Source organism: Dromaius novaehollandiae, chromosome 2, assembly GCF_036370855.1.
Source record: "Dromaius novaehollandiae isolate bDroNov1 chromosome 2, bDroNov1.hap1, whole genome shotgun sequence".
NCBI classification, from domain to species: Eukaryota; Metazoa; Chordata; class Aves; order Casuariiformes; family Dromaiidae; genus Dromaius; species Dromaius novaehollandiae.
Window position 1 is genome coordinate 119,541,526 of NC_088099.1, and position 22,470 is coordinate 119,563,995.

Genomic DNA, 22,470 nt, shown 5'->3' on the forward strand with positions numbered 1-22,470 from the left:
AGACAAGATAATAGCCATGCAAAATACAACCCCCAGATCTTGTTTTTCAGAGTAGATGATACACATTTAAATCAAATGTTAACGTAAAGCCAAATTCTAATATGCCCCCTCATAATGGGTAGTCCCATTAAAGCCTGTGAGATTACTCCTGCAGTACAGTACTTTTCAAAAGGGGTGAGGATACAGCCTTTGGAAGTAACCAAGGAGAGTGCAAACAAGCTTTTACAATTGAGGATCTACTAGTTAGTCCTAACGATGGTTTTAATGTGGCTGACTGCATCTGGCCTCACTGGCAGAGTAGAACAGAACTGTCTTAACTGGTTTTGAAAATGGCTGAATTTAATTACCCATTTAATTTAATAATTAAGAATATTGCAGAATATTTGGTATTTGCAGAATATCAAAATATTTAGTTTTGTGCGAAAGCCCAATATTTTAGCCAGGATTCACCTGCTCTTGCTACAGAAGCCTCTTGCTATGAGGAAGCTTGTTCCCATAGGAACACAGTCATGCTGGCATAATGGAGATGGCTAAAACGTTTCCAAAAACAGCCAGCAGAATAATTCTGTTAAATTTTTCTTCTATAGCTTTAATTTGAGGGTATCTATTATATCCTAATATATCTAGCTGGAATCATGCCCCCACAGGAATATGTATAAATACACATATGTATACGTGTGTATATATATATATATATATATATATATATATATATACATACACACATATATATGGTCAAAATCTCATTAATCCCTTACAGGGTATATCTAAATGTTTCCTTTTCTCCTGAGGGGCTGGCACAAAGAACAGCCACCTCCAAAGACATTACAGTAGACTAGCACCAAACGATTTATTTCTACACTGGAAGAAGGAATTATCAATCAAGCTTCCAACCAGAAAGACCTGCAAATGCACCAAATTATGTACAAAACAGCATGTTAGAAGACCTATTCTCTTCTGTTACATTAGCATTTCTTTGGCTTATTCAGTTTGTTTTCTGGCCCTTAACTAAGTTTTATGTTGCAATAAACTTTAAAATGGATTTGACAGACCTTTTCCATCATTTATTTCATCACAACTTAATGGACTTCTCCTTTCCTTTGGGCTGCAGGGGGCTTGAGTTTTCGCCTTTTGATTTGAATGCAGTCTGTCTTCTTTTACTTCCTTCCACACTTCATTTATTTAAACAACCTCATTGATCTCAGTAAGAACATTATTACACCGAGGTACTATTCAATTTGAGTAAAGACAGCAGAATACTTTGGATCTGTCCTGTCGGGGAACCATTTCCATTTATGTCATTTCCATTACAGTCTGAAGCAATTTGAATCTTTTTTTGCCAAAACATTCTGAGGAGAAAGGCATCCAATTTAAATCATTTTTTTTAGCAGCTTTATTTCTTATCAGTTTATAAAAATACGTGCATATGGCAAGTTAGAGTTGTTTAGGGTAGGGTGGTGGTTTTGTTTTCCCCTCCTGATGGCAGTAGGCGGTCTCCTGTCTGGGTGGACTTCATTGCAGAACCGGGACACTGGTGGCCAGTCTTCTGAGGATGAATTTAACATCATTTGTGCTGGGGATTGGACTCCCTCCCTTCCTTACCTGAGGGTGAGTAGGAAGAATTAGAAATTGTATGCAGCAACCTTGTAGAGCTGGCCACATTTGAGGCCCACCAGTATTACAGTGGACTCCCGGGGCTGTGCTACATTTTTCAGGGAGCTATTGAAAATCTCTGCAGGGCAGTGGTGGGAATTGCTGCGACGAGCCGGCAGGCTGCACGTTTTCTTCCTCCTGCAAAGAGGGAACTGCCTCAGTTCTTCCATTCGTCTCTGCCACCAGTTTCCGACATGCCGCTCGCCTACTTCCCTCTCCAGCCTGGATTCGCTTCATCTGGCCCCGAACCAGGAGACAGCGTACAACATTGCCCCAGAGTCCCCTGGTGGTCAGGGGAGCCCCGCGAGGGACCTCTGCACCTCCGGAGGTCCCTTCTCGGGGGGACCCCTCCCTCCAGGATCCCACCCGTGCCTGCGGATCAGAGGCCCTCATGGCAGCCCTCCCAGGAGGGGAGCCAGGGACGCTGCTGGGGCCAGATGCATGCCAGCATGGAGCTGCGTTGGCTGCTCAGGCCACCCAGGGGGACAAGCAGCCTCCGACCCCTGGCCCCGTCTCCGCCACCCCCCGTGCCAAGGCTCGCCATTACTTCATCCTCCTCTTTAGCAGCTCAGTGTCAGTGTTTCTGACCACCCTGGGAAAGAGGCAAAGCTGACCTTGTCGGGTATTACTATGCTGGAAATTTGCTGATGGCAAATATTCATATGAGAGTATAGCTCCGAGGATCCAGGCAGAGTCTCTGCCCCTTTATGCTGATAACAAAAAGTTGCTACAAAACCCCCAGGCACTGCCTTCAGCTGGTGTCACTAGTAAAGGTGGGACAGAAGTGCTGCAAGCTGGCACTGGTCCACCACATTTGTCCTAAGTACAAGGGTTGAAGCTACTGCATCTCATAGGCAGGGGGATATTTTATTCCTTCTTTCTAGCTGTCTGATTTCCATCAGTCTATAATGAGTTCTAGCCACTGACAAGCTCCTGAAATGAAAAGGGCTCTAAAAGTTTTCCTAAAATTTTGGAACATACTGAGTGCAGTGTTCATAAGATATCACATTACATAGAGACAGAAAAATGCCATTGAGCTGAATGTGAAACCTCAATTCACTCCGCCAAAAGTTTTCCATTTGCCTTCTTCATTCCCGTTGGAGTCACACTCCCTGAATTTAATATTTTCAAAAGGAGAAAAAAATCCTTTGAACTTTTTTCTTGGATATTAAGCACTTCCAGTCAAGCTGAGCTCAGATGAGAGTCTCTGAAGTGAAACACTCCAAGCTCAGATGAGAGTCTCTGAAGTGAAACACTCCACCAGCAAGTCCCTCTGGGAACTTCAGATTCTATTTATTTAATGTTTTTACTCTCGTTGAAGACTGTGTCACAGGAGGTGTCAATAGCATTTTCAGTCTAACACAGCTCCTCAGTATGACTGTCCCGTGAACCAGAGGATTTTCCTTCCCTAGGCAGCCAACATACTTAAAGACTTGCTCACACATGAATGTTTCAGAAGCCTGCAGTGTATTTTAAAATTATCCCGAGATTATTAAAAATTAATACACACCATGACAATGATGGACGTTCTTCCAGGTTTTTCTCTGAAATCTTAATATCCAAGTGATCCTATACACGATTCCAAATTATCTCAAAAGGGTAAAGAACAGGATAAATCATAGCTGTCCTTTTATGGGAATCTTAAACACTCTTTTTAGAGATCTGTCCAGTGGTTCTGTTCTATTGCAGTTATGAGGTGTTTTTTTATTTATGCCACTGCTTAAGGGGATTTCCAAGAAGGCAGGGCATTTGCCCATTCCTCATTTGAGTAAAAACTATTCCATTTTGTACCTCACTCTAACTTTAACTTATTAAGATACTACAAAAAGGAATCTGACTTCACAGAGGAAAACTGCAGCAAGACAAGGACAAACATCTCAGAGGCAGGAGTTGTTTTCTGTACAAGTGTCCACAGTTTTTGTTTTCCAAGGGAGAGAGGAGCTATGTGGCCCTGTTCCCATTTAATCACTCAAATAAAAGCCAGAAACTGCTCATTCCAGTTACAGCTCTGACATGGCCACCTTCTTTGTTTTGCCTACTTATCCGGCAAGCTCACTGCAGCGTGAGACCGCGTTTTTGCAGCATCTAGTGAAAAAGAGCTCTCGTTTTAGCATGGGCCCTTAAGGGATCCCATAGTACCTACAACAAACAAACAACTCAGACGACCCCCTCAAACCAAACTTAAGTCAACTGAGTTTAAAAGTTGAAAAATCAAGAAGGTGAGAAGGAGGAAAGAGGAGAAGGAAGCACGTGAGGCAGGAGAATTGGGGTTGAATGCACAACCTTCCCACCCCCCCACCTCCCTTATGAATTAAACCAGAATTAAAGACGGTAGCTTTTCCTCATGCTCCTCTTCCCTTCCCTGCATCTGAACACGGGGCTCCCTCCTCCACTCCACACCCTGGTCCAGAGGGGGCCCTGTGAACAGGCTTTCTCCTTGCATTTGGCAGCTAGCCCTATCCTGACCCAGAGCAGGTGGGAACATCCCTTCTGGTGCTCCTGTGGGTCTGGGGACTGCACGTATTCAGCCTGTTCGAAAAATGCAGCCGGCCAAAGTTTGCTCAATTAAGATATCTATCGTCACTGGCAGCTTTAGCTGCTGGGCAGGAGTAAGTCTCTAGCTAGCGTATGCAAGCTGCGATTCAAAGGCTTAAAACTGGACAGAGGTGGGTGGACTTTGACAGGGAGGGCACCCCTGCCTCTTCCCCCAGCCCCAGCCGTGACACAGAAGCCTGCCTCCTACTTCTTGTTTCAGTGAGGGGGTGCTAGGGTATTTCAAAGGAAAGGTCACGAGAATTTCTAATGGGGGCAACGAAGCATGTTTGACTTACTCTTGGAGTTGGCATAACATTTTAACCAAATTTTGCCAAAAACTTTGGGCCTGAGGAGGATCTAGCACGGAAGATGCCAGGGTCTTATGATGGAAAATGTTAAGTAATCTTAATAACAGGCTGTTGCCACCAGCCCCACCTAAAGGTACTATAAGTTGGACTAATGATTTAGATTCCAGTTTTAGCCACTTAAAAAGACTGCCCTAGTTTCTCTAAGAGGCAAACACCTATCAAATTGGCCCTATTGCCCATATATGTACTACTAGCCTACTGAAGATCTCGTGAACCTTTCAAAACATAGTACCACACACACTCATATACTACACGTGCCACAACTCTGACTTCCAAAATAATTGGCAGGTTTGGCGCCCTTACCACCCACATGTCAGTCGATCTGTAGAGCTACTGTTAAACTCCACTGAGGACAGTTGCTTCTGCTCCTCCTTCCAGTTGCACACCGTATCTTGCCCACTGGGCTCCAACCATAATGTTGGGCAATCACAAACCTCTCCCAGTCTCCCATCCCCTCTCCCATTGCTCCACACCCAGTGGAGATGCCATCAGAATCAGTTAGCATCACTGCGTAACATAAACCTAGTAATAAAGAAGCCCAGTGACTGCAAGACAGGAAAAAATCACTGCCACAGAAAATGCTGCATCCACCCGTGACCACCCCACCCCTCTCCCACACAAAATACAAACTCTGATGGGCTCTCAGGAAAGATACTTCTGCTGGGGAGAGGGAAGGTGAGAAGAGATGCTGCTTCCCTGTCCTGTCCTATTCCCCACATATGGTATTTTACACAGGAGAGAGGGGTGGGAGAGTCTGTGCTATTCACAGGACCTCAGCACCATTAAGTTGATATATGAATTTGTTGAAGGTAACCTGGCTGATGTTTGCACATACCCTACAGCAATGCAAGGAAAAGCTTTTCATAAAGAGGCAAGTGTGTATCTACTCATATCCAGGGAACTCTGTTTTCCAAACAAGGTGACAGATATGTTAGTGTCAAGTTTTTATATTCCAGTTATCAAAGAAGGCCCTCCAAAAGTAAAATGCTCAGGCTCCTGAAAAGCTACCAGTGGGAAGCAAGTACTTAGCATTTCTGAAAATCGGGCTGTTTTATACAAAATTTACAACAGACTTAAGGTTAGGGCCTGGCATCAAAATGGGCCTTAATATCCAGATACAGCATTAGTCTTTTGTAGAGCATGTGTACTGTCTTTATCTAGTTTCCATTCCTAGCTATGGCTACATAGTGAAATGTGTTTAAATTCCTTCTACTTTTTTTTCTGCCAGACACTTCTTCTAAGCAGAAAGATTATTAAATTCATATTCCAAGTCTTTCTTCAATGCTACAACCACTTTCCTCTTTTGAAGTGCAATTCTATTCTGAAAAGGGACGCCAGGAAGGAAACAAAAAGCATTATGAGATTGTACATGTGTGGTTTCTCCAAAACCTTGCACCTTGCTGGAAGTACACTCACAGGCTATAGAAAGTCTGCCTAACTGTTGGGTCTGACAGCGATAGCCAAGAGCATCAGTAATAATTATGCCTGTTCTCAACTACAGGAGTGCAGAAGTGTTATCTCCCGACTACCCTTCTGCGAGCTTTGCATAGCATCATTACCTGACTGATCCTAACAGCTAGAAAACAATCCTGTTGAAATTACAAAAGAGAATCGCATTTGCTTTTTTCTTCCATTAGCTGCCTTGGTTCTGCAGGTCTAACAAGTGTCAATGACACTAAGAAATTTGTTTTTGTCACTAGCACGCACAGACGCTATGCTGAGCACACTCGAGGACTGGCCTGTTGACTTATGTGGTGATTCAGGACTAATTATTCCTGCAGAGTTAACTCCCAGTATAATTCAGATCTTGCCTCTAACTCAAGCTCCAGGTAAACTTTTCAATTCACCTGCACAGATATTTTTAAACGTGAGATGGCAAGCTGCTCGGCAGCACACTTCTAGCTCAAGCTGCTGCAGCCTTTCGGATTTGCTCCTCAAGTCCTGCTGGCTGCAGGCTTGCGCTGTAACAGCACTGCCCTCACATGAGTCACATTAAAACCCAGATACCATAAGGGCTCCACGCTTGGTTAGCTTTCCTATGAAGACAGGTACACCGAGGCACTGTTTGATTGTAGACAATCTCATTTCTCAGAGGAGACCTAAGCTGACAAATTGCTGAGCTTTCATTTTCGTCCAGACTCCCTCCACCCTCCTCAATCTATTCAAATCCAGCCTCTGCACTCACCTGCGTTAATTGTCCCCCAAATTTCATGCTGTTGCCGAACACCCACAACCGGTTAGTCTCTCTCCCAGCTCTTTGTGCACCGGCTAGGAAAGCTGTCATGCTCTACCACTCCTATTACCCCTTGTCATCCAACCGCTTACATAAGCCTGTGACCTCTGAAATAAAAACATTTGCTTGCAGTTGGGTAGAGCTGGTTGGTTGGAAGAGGAATTGGAGAGGAAAATGATTTAAAAAACAGTCACAGAAGCAAATTTCCAGAATATGTCTTTTTGATTTTCCTTTCAACTTTGCTATTTCCTCTAGTCAACCACCAGCTCACCATCAAAGAAAAAGTTTCAAACAGCAAAGTCATTTTGTTTAACATTTCCACATAGCCTCCCACAAACAGGACTACCATAGCTCATGTAATCATCTATAGTTTTGCTAAGCACAGATCTAAAGGATGTAAGTAACAGGAAAAAAACATCCAACTTAGTAGCCAGCTCTACAATTCTGTCCTTATTTAAAGCTTTGCAAAGCGATGTTAGGCATCTCAGGTTGCATGCATTAATTCAAATTTGCTGCTAAATGCATAAATAAGCCCAGAGAACCTGATATTCCTATCATGCCAATTCTCTTAGCACTGTGGTGTCCCACTGATTATTAAAAACAGCTTCATTTTAATCTGAAAAGGTCATGCTTTTCTTGCGTTATGTTGCTTTCTCAAATGGATTTATTTTCGTGTGCAGCGGAAGGAAAGTTTTCAACCTACCTTCGCAACGGTAGTTGGACAAGGAAGTCCACACAGGCATAACACCCCCAAAGGTGCCTCGTGTAAGTTAGCACTGTACATGTTAGTTTGAGTCCGCTGAGGTAGTTTTGCTGATGGGCGGATGGAGCTGCATTTGGCGGAGGTTGCTTTGGGTGAGCAGGGTCCCAGTGAGCTCAGCTGAATGAGCCAGTTTAGGAAAACGCTGCAAATTAAACCGATCCCTTTCATTTTGATGCAAGGGGATTTGATAAGCCCGACCACTCACGTGACCATTCCCTATCTCAGAGAGTATTATAAAATCAGATGCCAAAAAGCATCCGGGCTGTATGTGGACAAGGGGGCTAACACTTTCCTCTAGAACAGCTCTTTCTGAAAAAAGAACATCTGCCACAACCTGATGCAAACACCTAAGAGAGGTTAAGGCTCTGATATAAGATAATGCTCACACCAGTGTGATATATCCCATCACAAGGGTAATTTTGTGAAAGGTATGTACACTTCTGCACTCATAAAAATGACCCCAAATTAGACTAACCTCTGGAACCCCCACCTTGAGTTTTGGTGAAGGTGCTCTTTCTTATGCCTATCTCCCATGAGAGGCGGGACGTGGAAAACAAGCCCCAGGACTCAGTTGCCATAGCAAGCTTTTGAGCTCCAGAGAAAAATAGACGCTGTGGCTGCTTCCCTTCAGAAACAAAAGAAGAAAAACAGAAAAACAAGAAGAAAAAATCGCACTGCATACCCTACTCACCTGTAATGTGGGAGACCTGAGTTTCACCACCTATCTACCATGTGGGAGCAGTCCTTGGACGAGAGGTGAGCATCCAGGGGACACTCAAATCCTCAGGCTGCAGACCTGAGACACTTCTCGGTGGCTGAGGAGGCCTCCTCCAGAGTCCTGAATCGGCTCCAAAGTGCAACTATCTCAAAAGGAGCGCTGAGCAAGCCAGCAGGAGCTGAGCGCCTCATTTCCCCAACGCAGGGCAGCTTGCTGCTTCTTGCTGCAGTGATGGGGCCTCACACCAGAAACGGGTACTGCCACCAAGGGAGGAAGGTGGCAGGCCCGCAATTTCTCAAACTTCCTCTCCAAAACAGAAACCGGCTATCTGCTTATCCGTCCGCATGACGGTGGCTCAGCGCACCATTCACAGCTGATCATGCAGCTGTTTGAAGGACATGTTGCTACCACTGGAGTACTGAGCACCCTTCTAGCAGGTGGGAGATTCCAGTCTGACCCTTCTCTGGTGAGGTGGGTTTAGCACTCACATCTAGCCACTTCCACCCTAAATGATCCATCCCTGCTGCACCCAAGACAGGCACATCAGTGCCAGCCGTTAGGAAAGAATCAACTTAACCCTCAAGAGAGCAGGTTGAAATGAGAATCCTCACCTTAAAACAGCATTTGAGATTTGAAAAACCGTCCTTTTTCACATCATTTCCCGTTCACTTGCTCAGCACTTCCTGCTTGGCCAGCCGGCCGCTCAGTGTCTTCATTACATGAGCTGAGTTACCTACCTCGGGGCTGCTGAGAGCCTTCCACCCCCGGACCAGGCTCCTTAAAGTTAAAGGTTTGTAGCGCTCAGTGTCAGCAAAAGCCAAACTTTCACAAATAATCCACAAATAGTCACAGAGCCTGATTCTGAAGTTATTGTATGCTTGAAAGCTCAGTTTTGCGAGGAATGCAAACCCAGCTTCCTCCAGCGATGGGATTCGGTTTCCCTCTCTGACCACACAGGCTATTTTGCTTATCAAATGAGCAAATTTTGATAAAATTGGAAAACAGGAGTGTTTGACTGGGATGCATAAACATTACAAAATTTGTAACGGTTTGGAAAAGCTGTTGATCTCCAGCAGTACATAACAGTGAGATACAAAACAATAAAAAAACCCCAGCAAAATAATACAAGCCATTGCAATGCTTTATGAAGGCATGCCACTATCTTCCGACAACCACACGCTGTGGTGCTGGTGTGCATACGTTATCCTGTCCTTACATAAGCTGCTGATGAAATTATCGCCACAGGACAAAAGCAGCTGTAGCAAGGCTGAGCCGGTGGCAACGAAGCGAGTCCGGGAGGGAGCCCGGCGCTGCACTGCGGCCGGACGGGCTCCTCGGGGGCAGCTGCAGGTGCGGATCCGCGGGGAAAACACACGTCCTGGGGCTTGGAAAACCTGCGCAGGGGCATGAAATAAACGTGCTTTCCCCGGAGGGGCTGGGGGTGCTTCAGCGCTTTGGGGAACTTGCGAAATGTCACGAACACGCAGGCTGGCTCCTTATTCCGCGAGGGACGGCCCGTGCAAGCCGCGGCAAGCGCAGGAGCCGCCTCCCCGCGGGCTGCCCCCCACGGGCCGGCGGCCGCAGGGGGCCGGCCGGGGCCGCCCCGACGCCCCGGTGGCGGGCAGGGGCGATCGCGCCCCGCCGGCGGCGGCCGCCCGGGGCCATGTGCCGCGCGCTCCAGGCACAGACTCCACCTTCCCCGGCTGCCGCCCGCCCCCACGCATACAGGAAGGGAAAAAAAGGAGAGGAGGAGGAGGAGGGAAGGGAGGAGGGAAAGGGGGAAGGGGGGGGAAAGGGTTGAAAGGAGGGAGCTGGCCGAGACCCACCCTCCTCCTCCTCCTCCGGGCGGCTGGCCGGGCTTTTGTTTTCCTCCCCGCTCGCTGTTTCCACACGTGATTGCCGTGTTATTGCACAGGGCGCAGCGCGGCGCGGGGCACCTATAAATCCGGGCGGCGCGGGGCACGGCGGCAGGGCGCTACGGCCGGGCGGGGGGCGCACGGCGGCGGCCCGCCGCGCCCCGGCGGCACCGCGGCGCCCATGCACCCCGCCGCCAGCGCGCTGCGGTGAGGGGCAGGGCGAGCCCGGCAGCGCAGCGGGGGGAGCCGGCCCGCAATGGCGGCGGCCGCCGCCAGCCCCGGGAGCCCCGTCGCCGCCGCCGGCCCCCTGCCGCCGCCCGAGCCCGGCCCCAGGAAGCCGCCGCCGCCGCCGCCGCGGGGCGACCCCCGGCGCAGGCAGGCCGCGCTCTCCTTCCTCACCAGCATCTCCCTCGACGGGCGGCCCCCGCCGCCGGGCGCCGACGGCCCCGCCGCCAGGCCCCGCCAGGCCCCGCCGCCGCCGCGGCTGGGCAGCCCCCCGGCGGCGCCCGCCGAGCCCCCGCGGCCGGCGGCGGCGGGCGAGGAGGAGGAGGACGAGGAGGAGGAGGACGCCTTCGCCGCGGTGCAGGTGCCGGCCGCCGCCTTCCTGGGAGCCGCGGCGGCGGCGGCGGCGGCGGCGGCGGGGAGCCGCGGCCGCCTCAACTCCTTCACGGCGGGGGTGCTGCCGGCGCCCTTCGGCCGCGCCAGCCCCCAGGGCCCCGGCGGCGGCGAGCCGGGGCTGCCGGGCCCCGCCGCCGCCTTCGAGCTGCAGCGATCCCGGTAAGCCGCACCGCACCGCACCGCACCGCACCGCCGGGGGCGCGGGGCCCGCGCGGGGAGGCGCCGGCCCCGAGGGGGTGCGCGGCGGGGCAGGACGGCGGGGCTGCGCGGCGGTCGGGTGTCCGAAAGGTGCCGGCGGGGGTGTCGCCCTGCCGGGGCGTCCGTGCCCGCGGCGGAGTGCAAGCAGCTGAAAGTTTCACTCCCGCTAGAAACGCGCGCCTGCATCGGTTCTGCCTCGTAGCCCTCTTTTTCTTACCACAACCTCTATTTTTTTATTAGTAGTGGTAGTAATACTTGTCTGGAATACGTGTCGCCGTTTTCTCTCTTCCGATGGGGAATCCGGCCCCCCATTCCGCCTATTTCCCAGGCGGCGCGCTGAAAGCAAAAAGCGAACAAAGTAAACTACCGAGAGAGCCAGATCCACAGCGCGTAAAGTGAAGGGAAGCCTTTCCAGTGATGCCTATGGACTAGGAACCGGACCCGAGGCGCGAGGGGTAGCAGGCACATGGTGCAAGCGGTGTTTTGCTGGCTCCCTAAGTAAGCGCTTTACCTGCGAGCGCTTCTTGTTCCTAGGGGTTGCTCCTTGCCGCTGGGTATTCTTTTGCCTCTAAATAAGCTCATCCCCAAAGAATAACCTCACCTGCTTAAATAGCTAAGACTCTCGGCTAAGAATGTGCAGTCATGTAAAAATGCGCGAATGCAGATGCATTAATTGCTCCGTGGATACAAAGTAATCGTCCTTTACTTTTCCAACGACAGATCAAAGGCTGGGGGGCAAGTGGGGAGGAGGAAAGCAGGGAAGAAACTGGAGGAAATCTCTGTGCTTTCCAAGCCCGCATCATTTGCCACTCCCACATTCCCCATTCGCCACACTCCCTTCTTGTTTCTCCCTTGGACAAATAGGTAGACTTCGAGTCACATGTTATTGCAAGGGTTTATAAGGGTAATTGAGCGTAGAGTGCTGTAGAAAAATCCCTCCCAAAACTAACTAGCTTGGAGAAACTGGAGATATTCCAAGAGAAAGTTGTCTTAGCTGTGTGCCCTACCGTTTCCTTGCACCTGGATTGGATCTGCGGCTTTTTGAGCCCCTTTTGTGCTGTGAAAGGGAGCTCCACCTTGCCTGTTAAAACACCTACTGGTGGTTTACCGCTAATCTTCTCCTGGTCCTGTGGCTCCCAAAACTTTTAGTACAGTGACAACCCTCTAACTGCGCTGTGGATCACCAGCACAGCAACGTGAAACAGATATGCTCTTACGCTTGCCTTGGTGACATGGTTCTGCAAACCATCATCTATGGCCATATGAGCCAGGAGTGACCCACAGACCGTGATCCAGGGACTGCAGTTTTGCTCCTCAGCTTTTTAATTGCTGGTGGTAGTGCGTTCAGCGGCACCCGCTTAGTGTTCGAGAAGCTGGATTCTCCTTAGCCTTCTCCTTACTGAGCGCGTTTATTAGCCAGTGTAGGAGTCCTGTGTTATCTTTCTGGATTCCCAGGGATCCTCCGTGTTTTTCCTTGCCTGCAGTCTTCGATCCTGTGCTACTGTATCATTCTCTTCGGTCAGTTCTGGAAGGGATGCTGAGTTCTCACCTGTATCACTGAAGTGGATCTTTCCTCTTCCTGTCATTGTCTTCCCTCGCCCCTGTTTGCATCTCTATCAGCTTTTCCTTCCACAATCTCCACTTTTTTTTAAAAAAAGGAGAACTATGTGAAGCTTAAGAGAAATATGATTACCGTTCTTGTTTACAGCCCCAGGAATCCAGCATTGCACGGGTTCCCCTCTGCTGGTGTGCAAATAGACTTAATTGATAGCAGAAGTCAATGACAAGGGAAATCACCTGACTAAGCCTTCCCGGAGCGCTAAGTGAGATAGTCTCTCTTGTAGCATCCGGGTCCTGGTTTGTGCTTCTGAAGGAGAGGTTTCAGTTATGCCCATAGCTTTGCTGATGACCGTGATGCTGCAAATGTGCAGTCTAGGGCAGAGTTTGGATCCTACTCAATAGATTCCTTTCTAGTTTGGAAAATGTATGTATATATTTTTGAACAACAAAAATGAACAACAGCTGAAGGGGCAGGAGGGACCCGGGGAGGCAGCCAACACACAGAGGTGGTATTCTAGCATTTGTGCCTCATCTCAATGAAAAGGCATCATGCAAACTCTGCTTGCTAGGTTCGCTCTTCCCTGCACAAAAGATAAATCATAGGCATGCTCGTTGCTGGCACGAGCCCAAGAACGGAGAGTTCAAGCAGCCCTTCTGCTGCTCTCTTCATGGAGAGGAAGGAGCCAAACGCCCTGCACGCGGCCTGCCCGTACCGGCACAGTGCGCGGAGCAGAGCCCAGCAATCGTGGCAATTGCCCTGAGACAGGCATTAGCTCATCTGAAGGAAGATGCAGAGAAGCAGAGAGGAAAATCAGATTTTTTAATTTTAAAAAATTATACATGCTGTCTCTCCTCTTACCCTGACACTCTCCTTGCAGCAGGTTTGAAATTGAGTTTGATGTGTCGTTTGAAAGACTAGTCCTCTGTGCTTAGATATGTAAGTTATGTTGTAACGTGAAACCATTTTCTATTACCGTATCACACAGGACAGGCTGCATTATGTTGCTGTTTTTGTTTAGTTTTCAGAACCTACTGTGAACATATAATCAGAGTTTCCTGCCTTTTTTGTTTGTGTTAGCAGTTTGTATAATTGCATGCTAGTTTATATTTAACAAGGTTATCATTAATGTGGTTTGGGCTTGTGCTGTATGGGTATTCATGAGAAATAAATGGTACGAAAAAGAACATGGAGCTTCTAGCTGTTTGGAGGCTGGTATGTAATTATACGTATATGGGAGAAAGAAAAGCTTGTTCAAAAGCTGGCTTGTTGATGCCAAAGGCATCTAGTCTAGTGCTGAAGATGCTCGCTTTGGTTGTATGGTGAGTGGGTGGCCAAGGACACTAGACTATCGGAAACTACGGCTAGATTCTGCTGTGCTTTTCTTCATGCCAAGTTGTACCTCACTTTGGTAGCTCCATCTAAACTAGCAAGGACCTCCATGGCATAAAGTTATACCCGAACAGGTTTAAAATCATTATAGAGCCTGGACTTAGGGAGGTAATGATCCTATGTACTTGTTTTTATTTATGTCTAGGGTTTTTTTTTTTTTTTTTTTTTTTTTGCACCATAGTCTTCTGAGAAAAATATTGCTGCTTCCACATGCTTGAAGTTTCCTCTTTCGTGTAAAATCTTTTCCAATGGCCCAGGCTGTCCAAAGCAAGCACATGCTTTTTTTGGTTTTTATGAAAGAAATAAATTGATTGATGGTAGCATTGACTGAATTTGGAGCTTAGACATCACTTCCAGTTGCATTTGCTCATGTCACTGTGTCAGGCTTAAGGGCAGATGAGAAGGAGAACTCCTTCTTGGAGCAGCTGGTTTTGGGAAGGTGGTAAAAAGCAATATATGCTGAGTAATTGTGGGGGGGGGGAGATGTTCCCGTTTAAAGGACCTTTTAAGTTATGATGGTTCAAGTGGGTTTATAGGATGAATTTATTGATCTACAGAACAAATTTCATTTTCTAAGTAATTTTAAAATTCATTTATGGTTACTAACACTTGTAAAGATTCAATTTATTTGTACCCATTAGAAATTCCTTGTGCTATTTGCCTTCCATCCCGTTCGGTTTTGATCATGCAGAGGGGAAGCAGTTTCCTCATTCAGGTTTCCATGCACTGCCACAGTGTTTTGGTGTGTAAGTACTGAAACTGTTATGAAAATATGAAAGCATTTGGATGTTTTAAATGGCTAATACTATTTGTCGTGCACAGGCAGAACTACATTTTGGCCTAAGTATTCATCTTCTAGAGACACAGTGAAGAGGGATACTGGCATTTTAGACTTGCACAGCTTTTGAGTGGTCAGCTCACAAAGCATGATCCGTTGTTAATGCTGCAAGAAGCCTCCAGGATTTTGTTGAGGAGCTGAATCCAGCAGTTTAGTTTAGTGTGTGACAGGGCTGAAAGGTCAGTCCTCAGCAGCCTCAGGCAGACAGAAAGCGCAGGCTTAGTGCACAATCACTGCACATCACAAAAAATTCCTCCAAACTTAATGCTTCATAGACAAAAGAAGAGACTCTCAGAAACAAGTGTGTTACAGGCAGAGTCCTGAAAGAGGAGCAAAACCAAAAAAAAGGGCACTGTCCACCCTTTAAGGTCATTCCAACATCAGGAGTTTGCTTATGAGCTGCTGGAAAGGCATTAGACCTTTTGTGTGTGATTGAGGGTTTGTTATTCACTGGACCTAAAGCTCTTCAGGCAGCCAGAGTTTTAGAATTACGTATACAAGAGTAGCATGAAAACAGCAATTTAATGGTCTGAGAAGCGAATGGAAAGTGCACATGCTGAACGAAGCCTTTTCACAGGTGCGTGACCCTGTCTACCACTCATTGCTGCCTCTAAAGAGGATGCTCTGGTGACTTCTGTCATCATTTTGGAAAGCTAAATGGCCTTCCTGTGCCACCCTGAAGAAAGGATGTTCAAGAATAGGATTAAGACTCAGATAGCTAGGGTTGTGTAGGTGGATGCACCAGTGTGCTGGGGCCTCTCTTTGGGTGGGTCACAGCCGAGTTTCAGTGATGGAAGGCCTGCATAGGTCCTGGAGCCTGTTGTTCCCCGAGGGCTACCTCAGGAGAGGACTGGCTGTCCCTGTGCACACAGCTTGCATTCAGGAGTCCTGGGATGGACACTGGAGCCTACTCTTTTTAGCATATGCTGCGGCCCACCCTGAAAGGCTGGGACCTCGTGGTTGTGTAGAGCAGTACAATCACTGACTGACGGTGGGCTTGCGAGAGCTCGGGTCTCTTCCTTCCCTCCCTCCCTTATAAAGCCAATGTATACCTTGCAGCTTTGTCACTTGGTTAAAGTACATTTGCAAGGGGCTTTAGTAACCTCTGGCTGATGGATTGTCGGTAGGAGGAAGAAGAAATGAGCTATTCTTTTGGGGGTGTTCGGATAGGTTCCTCAAGTGAGACACCTTTCCCCCATCACCCCTTCAGCAGCAGTGAAACCTGCTGCTGGATCGTAGTGATTGCCACCCTGAGCTGCTTTGCCCCTTTCCCCTGCCACTTGGGTAGCTCTGCATCTCCTGCAGCCAGAGATGCCAGTCAAGAGATGGCCTGAGGCTGCATCTGCTTTTTGAGCTGTGCACGTGCTGAGTGTGGCAGCTCTACGTCCACACTGACTGGCATCCATCACCATTGATCTCTGCCTTCCTTTCTTTTCTTGTTGAGGGCATGAATATGAGCCTCTCTTGTTCCATTAAAGTGGTAGAAACATAGTCTTCTTTCAGATGTTAGTTGAAGTTGACCAATGGTTCAGAGGTTACTGGAGTAGAGTGCTAGGACATTGCAGAGACAGATGGACAGCACAGCCCCATCAGCCTTGTTTGCTTAATAAACAAAGCTTTAAAAAAAGAAACCATACAGAAGTTTGCTCTGGCAAATTCCAGGGCTTTATTATACTGCTTACCAAGCATCATTGTCAGATAAAAATGATAATCTTCTGACAAGAGAAAAAAACCTTAAAACAGTTGCTTGCTGTCAATTCTGAAGATGATCTGGGACAGTGTAGTATACACAACTATTACAGAATTAATTAGACATCTGTATAGACTGACAGACACTAAGATGGAGCCAGCTATGTGGAAGCCTCAGAACTTGGCAGGTTTTGAAATCAGGCTGCCCAGAAGGCAGATGGAGAAGAAGGCTCTGCCTCTGTGGGTATTCGTTAACTAACTTCTGTGAGAAAACCTGACCCGGTGACAGGTGAAGAGTAGTATTTGTGTTGGATCCCTTCACTGTCTGCCAATTAAAAGTACTGCGGCTCCATCCCCAACTCTGGAAACTCCATGGGTATATACTGTGCAGATGCTGGGGTGGATACGGCATACTCATTAGATATTGGGAGAAGGGAGGAATAAGACATTTCGGCAGGTTTGCTTGTGTAGCTGCTGCCTGGTACTTCCATTCCCATAAGTAGATCTTTCTCTTTACCCTCCTCCTACTAGCAAAGGTCCTGGGCAGGCGGTCAGCCTGGCCGTCCTTGTTATGAGCTGCACAGCTTCTCTGCTGCGCGGTACTTTTGCAAGTGTCTTGAAATGATGAAGACTTAGCAACCATGTGACTAGCCAGCCCTCCAGACCATTGCAAAAACATAGTTTGGTGATAGATAGATATGATATGATAGATTGTAGTTTGATAGCTGTTGGATAGAAAGTATGCTTTGATTTGTGATTGGGGAATAGCTTTAGCTTAAAACAGTTCAAAACAGCTAAAACAGAAATGAGATTCCCAAGTATTCTCTCCTAAAAGAAAAAAAAATCTCTAGTACTTCTATGGCTACCTTGTTTCAAAGAAATCAATATTAGGCAGGCTATCTTGAGACCCTGTCCAGTGAAGTGTCCAGGGAAGTTTGATGTGAGGGAAAGATGAGAAGCGTGAATAGTGATTCAGCAACAAATCTTGATTTATTTTTCTCTTTATTTCAGCTGTTGGTAGCCTCACAGGCAAATTTAACACTGCATGTACATAAATGCTTGTCTTCAGAATTTAACCTGAAAATACAAAAGCTTAGTTTTTGGTATTACAACTTCTTCTGTACCTTGAAACTTCTCCAGACACCAACTGATGCTATGAGAAATCGGATTCTATTTCAGCAGTGCAAATATCCACGGGACTCACCTGTGGACATATGGTAATACTTCCAAGGACAGAATTGGTCCTTTCTCACAAACGCTGCCGTATATGCAGGATTGCCATTGATTACTGTGGGACTGCCACAAGATATCAGGCTTAGCATAGCAATGCAGCAGGTGCAGTGGGACACAAAGCTGGCTGTTTTAACAATCCAGCTGAAAAAAAAAAAAAGACCGGTTTGCTGAAAGAAGTGTTATTCCTAGAAAAATGCAAATCACCTGTATTTGGCATATGGAAAGTGTGTATCTGCCTTCCTGCAGTTTACAAATAACACAGTGAGAAATTTGAAGAATGATCTTTGATTTCATAAGAGGGGCTTAGCAGAAGTTTTATTTGTTGCAATAGTAGGGTAAAGAACTCCGCAAATCAGTTAAGAGAAGAGAATTTCACTGCTATTTAGAGAAAACATGATGTGCTAGTGGAAGGAAGACTTTTAGGAATTGCTCTGGCACATGTCTTAGCGTTTGCTTTTCAGGCTGCAGTATGCAGATTTAGAAAAGTACATATTTAAGGAACTGTGAGGTTCATTTACAGTGGCTACCGTGTTATATTTGTAGCAACTGCTTTCCTGTCATGAATGGTAAATGTATTTGCTGTTCCAGTGATGTGCTGTGGATTTGACATTGCTTTGAACAGTTACATTTCAGAGTTTTTGCCTGAGGAAGATTTTTCTATTGTGGAGAATTGAGAAGTGAATGAAAACTTAAACAGAGGCTAGTTACCTTTCTGTAAGAAGTTTCTTTTTCTTAAAAAAAAAAAAAAAAAAAAAAAGCTACCCTTTCACCCTATGTATGAACATAAAGGACAAGCACGTATTCTTCGCAATCTTCCACATTGTTATAGATTAGGCTAGCAATTTTGTGAAGTTGAGATTTGTGGAAAAAAATGATTCATTCACCCCGATGTAAATGTGTTTCCCTTTGCTTGTCTTGGATGGCAAAAGAAGATACATCTTTTCTGACTCAGAATCCTGCAAAGCCCAAAGTATGCATTTACATATATATAAAATTACTCTGTTGAATCAGAGTCAAAGTATAAAGTCATGCTTGCAAGTAAACTTTTGTAATACCAGGGATTTTATTGTATAATATTGGTAGGATAAAAAATAGAAAGCTAGGTAGCTTTATTGATAACAAATGTTCAAACAAAAATTGATTGCATTTTTGGTGCTTGTACAGGTCTGTAGAACTGCAGTCCTTGGTAAATATGAGTAAGTTTTCAAATCTACATGCTGTCAGGAAAATCGGATGCATCAAATTGTAAAGATGTTCAACAGAAACATACTTTTTCCTAGAAAGAAAAAATATTCCCAAGTTTTCTGTAACAGAAATCTGTACGAAGGCTTTACGCTGACTTCTTTCTGCAATGTATCCTTCAACCAGAACTGAGATTGGTGGAATACATAGAGGTAAAACTCTTTTTTTTTCAGCTTGCTTTTCTGCGTGGCTCAGAGTGCTGAGCACTAACAAGATAGTTGTGCCACTCGCTTTGCAGCCCGTTGGTTGGCACTAGTATTTTCAGCCGTCCGCCTGCTCCTGCAGCATGCGGCCTGCCCATGTCCATACAGGACACGTCCAGAAGTCCTTTTGTGCATCGCCATGAGGGATGGTGACGTGATACCGCGCTAGCACGGCGGTGCCAGCGCTGCATCAGGGAGTACCAACCGGTAGGCGCTGCTGCCGTTGCCGGGCGTTGAGCTTGTGCCTGTTTGCAGCCTGCTCGGGGCTGTGCCGGGTGGCCCAGCTTTGCGCGTCGCAGCAGCGCTGCAGGGCTAGGACCTTCCTTGCCTTTTCCTTCTGTGGCAAGGAGAGGCTGGCAACGGGCCTTTCTCTGTCCTCTAACCTCCACGCAGCGCCGTTGCTTTCTCTTTTCCGAAGGCACAGAGAGCCGCTGTGGGTACAGTGTCAGCAAATCCCAGTAAGGACGATGGGTGGGGAAACGTGCCGGAGGCTCCAGTGTTCCCGGCACCGTCTGTGTCCAAAGGGTCAGCCGGGGGTGCAGGTCCAGCCCTCTGACGAGACTGGATCAGGTGGCAACTAAGAAACCACAGAGGAAGAGAGGGAAGTGAGACCCGTCTGCCCAGGCTGAGCAGTCCCCATGTCCAGCAGGCGGGATACATGCTGGTATTGTGACAGGAATTTTAATTTCAGAGTGATGAAAGAGTAAGCTGTTATTACCATCGCTTTTTTATGGAGACAGCTCATAACACCGGAGCTGCCTGTTCCCACTCTGGCTGTTAGCAAAGAGATGGATTGTACCGCAGCGTGGTGGTGTGCTCTTTGAAGGATGCGAGCAGCACGGCCTTGCAGGCCTGCTTCAGAGGTGGCTCTGCTGACTTCTAGTTTCACAGGTCCGTGGTGTTGGAGGAGGGATGAGCAGAGCCTCACCACCCAAGGACTCTGGAAGGCCTTTGGCACTCGGGAAGGACCGTTCTGCGACTGCAGGGTCGTCTGGTTTCGCCCAATACTCCCAACACAGCTGGGGATGGAGAAGGGGGAGCCGAGAGATGAATCTTGCACGAGTCCCGTTGTCTTTAGGCCTGCTTGGACTACGTACGAACACGTGTATGGAGAGAGCAGGTCTATTGCTTTCTGCATACATACACAAATACTTACCGTTCAAGGATATATCATTATCCTTCATTCACACTCACGTGAGCTAGAAATCTGCACTTCCTACCCCACTTTACACAGGCTGTCTGAAGAATATAGCATGACATCTAGCTTCTACTTCATGTTAGTTCTGGTCTGAAACGTGTCTTGAAAACATCATCTTTTTTTTTGTTTTTACTCACCAGCTTTATTCCCTGTGTCTTGTCGGTCATACACATTTACAGGCAAAAGGTGGGGTTTTTGTTTGTTTGTTTGTTTTTCCTGTTGCTCCTGCACTTGAGTTGGTCCCTGCAGATCCAACAAAAGCAGAGATTCACTTCCTCGTTTTTCTGTTTAGTTTTCAATCAGTTACACCCCGACAAATGCAGGGTGACAGAAGAAGGGATGTGTTGGGCTTACCCGGCGGGGAGTCAAGTCCTGGTGAGGTGACAGAGGGCCAGCTGAAAAGGAGCGCTCCGTTTTGATGCCTCGGGCTTAGCCCGAATTGTGCAGACCTGGGCATTATAAGCAAAGATCATAGTTCTCTGAATTTCTCTAAGTGAATGATACGGTTTCTTAATTAGGCATGGTAAAATGCTGAGGTGTTTTTCAGATAATCTGAAGAGGGAAAAAAAACCCCGGCTTTCAGATGTTACAGTGCAAAGTGCAGTTTAATTGGTTGGGTAGGTAAGTCTAGAGCAGGTGCTGTGGCGTGTTATGTAAAAAGGCGTAGAAATAAGTCTGCTATTAATAGTCTTGTAAGAATGTTCTTTAAAATACAAAGGTGTAATTACATTTTCTAAAAGGTATTTCACATAACCTCTTGTCTTCAATTCTTTATATATCTTAGGCACCTCCTTAATTTTCTGGAGCTGTTTTCTTAATTAAAGCAAAACTGGGTTTGATTTTTAAGTGGCACTGGTTACCATTTTATAGAATGCTATCTTTTGACAATAACCTAATAGCGAAGAAGCCACAGCTAGGAGATTGTTGCGTAAAAACACAGAATTACTTATAAAAGAGCACAAAGTGCTACTGTTAAGTACCTCCATAACGACCTTTCTCTGAGATTTGCAAAATCCGTATTTTTCTGTGTGCATGACTTGCCTCAAGATTAAATGCTTTTATATTTTAGAAGCTACTTCAGGTACCGCAGAGCTCCTGAGCAGCCTCACGAATAGCAAGTGTCCATGCACATTTGTTTTAAGGAACATATTTCAGTGTCAAAGGTTTTTTGCTTCTGTTTGTTTTAAAGAGATTATTATAAATATTGGTTTCTTGTTTACTCAGTAGTTTCCTTATTAGTTTGAGTAAATGCATTTGAAAGTAAAAAATACAAATTTTGTGTAAGTTTGGCTGCACCCTTAAATAGGTACTTTGAAGGCTAGTACAGCAGTGGTTTTTGCTGCTAGCATTGTGCTTTGCATAAAGGCTGAATGCATGATGGAGATGTGTATTTTCTCCCAGTGACTTTGTGAGCGTGCATGTGTTTTCTGCTAGAAGGAGGTAGCCTTGCAGCAAGAGTGGTGAGCTGTTATAGTGAGGTACTGACGCTGTGCTCAGGGCTGTACAAAATGCTGTTGCTCCTCGGTATCAGTTACGAACCCAGCCCCACAAAGTGCATTGTGCAGCAGGACCTCACAAAGATGGGGGTTGTAACTGGGATTTACTACTCCGGGAAGGGGGGTGAGAAGGAATGGAAGAGACGGGGCTGTAGTGAAGGAGAGCTCATCAGCCACTGTGTGTTTGCAAAGGTCAAGACACCTGAAAACAAACAGGCTCCGAATTACAGGATTGCTCAGGTACAAATGGGAACAGAATTTGGCCTCTCTCTTCTATTTCAAGTTGCCGAGGTAATCTTTCTGACCTCTCAAGCAGTCGCGTATCTCGAATATCTGAGTGGATAAATGAATGTGGTGTCAGTGCGTGAGGATGGCATGGTCCTTCATCCAGCAGCCAGTCGTCCTGTAGTTGTTGCAGTTCTCTGCTTTGTACAATCCCCAGGAACATTTCAGCGTGGTCTTGTTTTGTTTCTCATTTCATTTACATATGTTAGAAGAAGTGCAGCTTTTGAGAGGCTCTTGACCCTCACATCCACTTTTCCAAGATGTGAGGTTATGGTAATGAAGACTTGACTTCACTTCTGCAGTGGGTTTTTTTTCTGAATTAGACATCTGTCTCGTGTTATTCGGGCTAAAGATAGCAGAGCAGTAGAGCAATTTAAGCTGGAATTTCTGAAGG

At 46.8% G+C, this 22,470-nt stretch overlaps 1 protein-coding gene and 1 long non-coding RNA gene across 3 annotated transcripts in view; one reads left to right on the forward strand and one right to left on the reverse strand.

Moving 5' to 3' along the window:
• Window positions 1–721: 721 nt before the first annotated feature.
• LOC112997013 (uncharacterized) lies at window positions 722–10,432 on the reverse strand. Its single transcript, XR_003262580.2, has 3 exons — window positions 8,244–10,432; window positions 7,493–7,694; window positions 722–1,602 (listed from the first exon to the last, which is right to left on the reverse strand). It is a non-coding gene; the product is annotated as an uncharacterized LOC112997013 (long non-coding RNA).
• Window positions 10,274–22,470, forward strand: part of CABLES1 (Cdk5 and Abl enzyme substrate 1) — a 75,298-nt gene continuing 63,101 nt past the window's right edge. The window contains exon 1 of one of the 2 annotated variants that reach the window (XM_064507303.1): window positions 10,274–10,903. In XM_064507303.1, the coding sequence (XP_064363373.1) occupies window positions 10,383–10,903 (521 nt within the window). In that variant the 5' untranslated portion in view covers window positions 10,274–10,382. The remainder of the gene's footprint in view (window positions 10,904–22,470) is intronic. The other variant, XM_064507302.1, reaches the window with a different exon arrangement.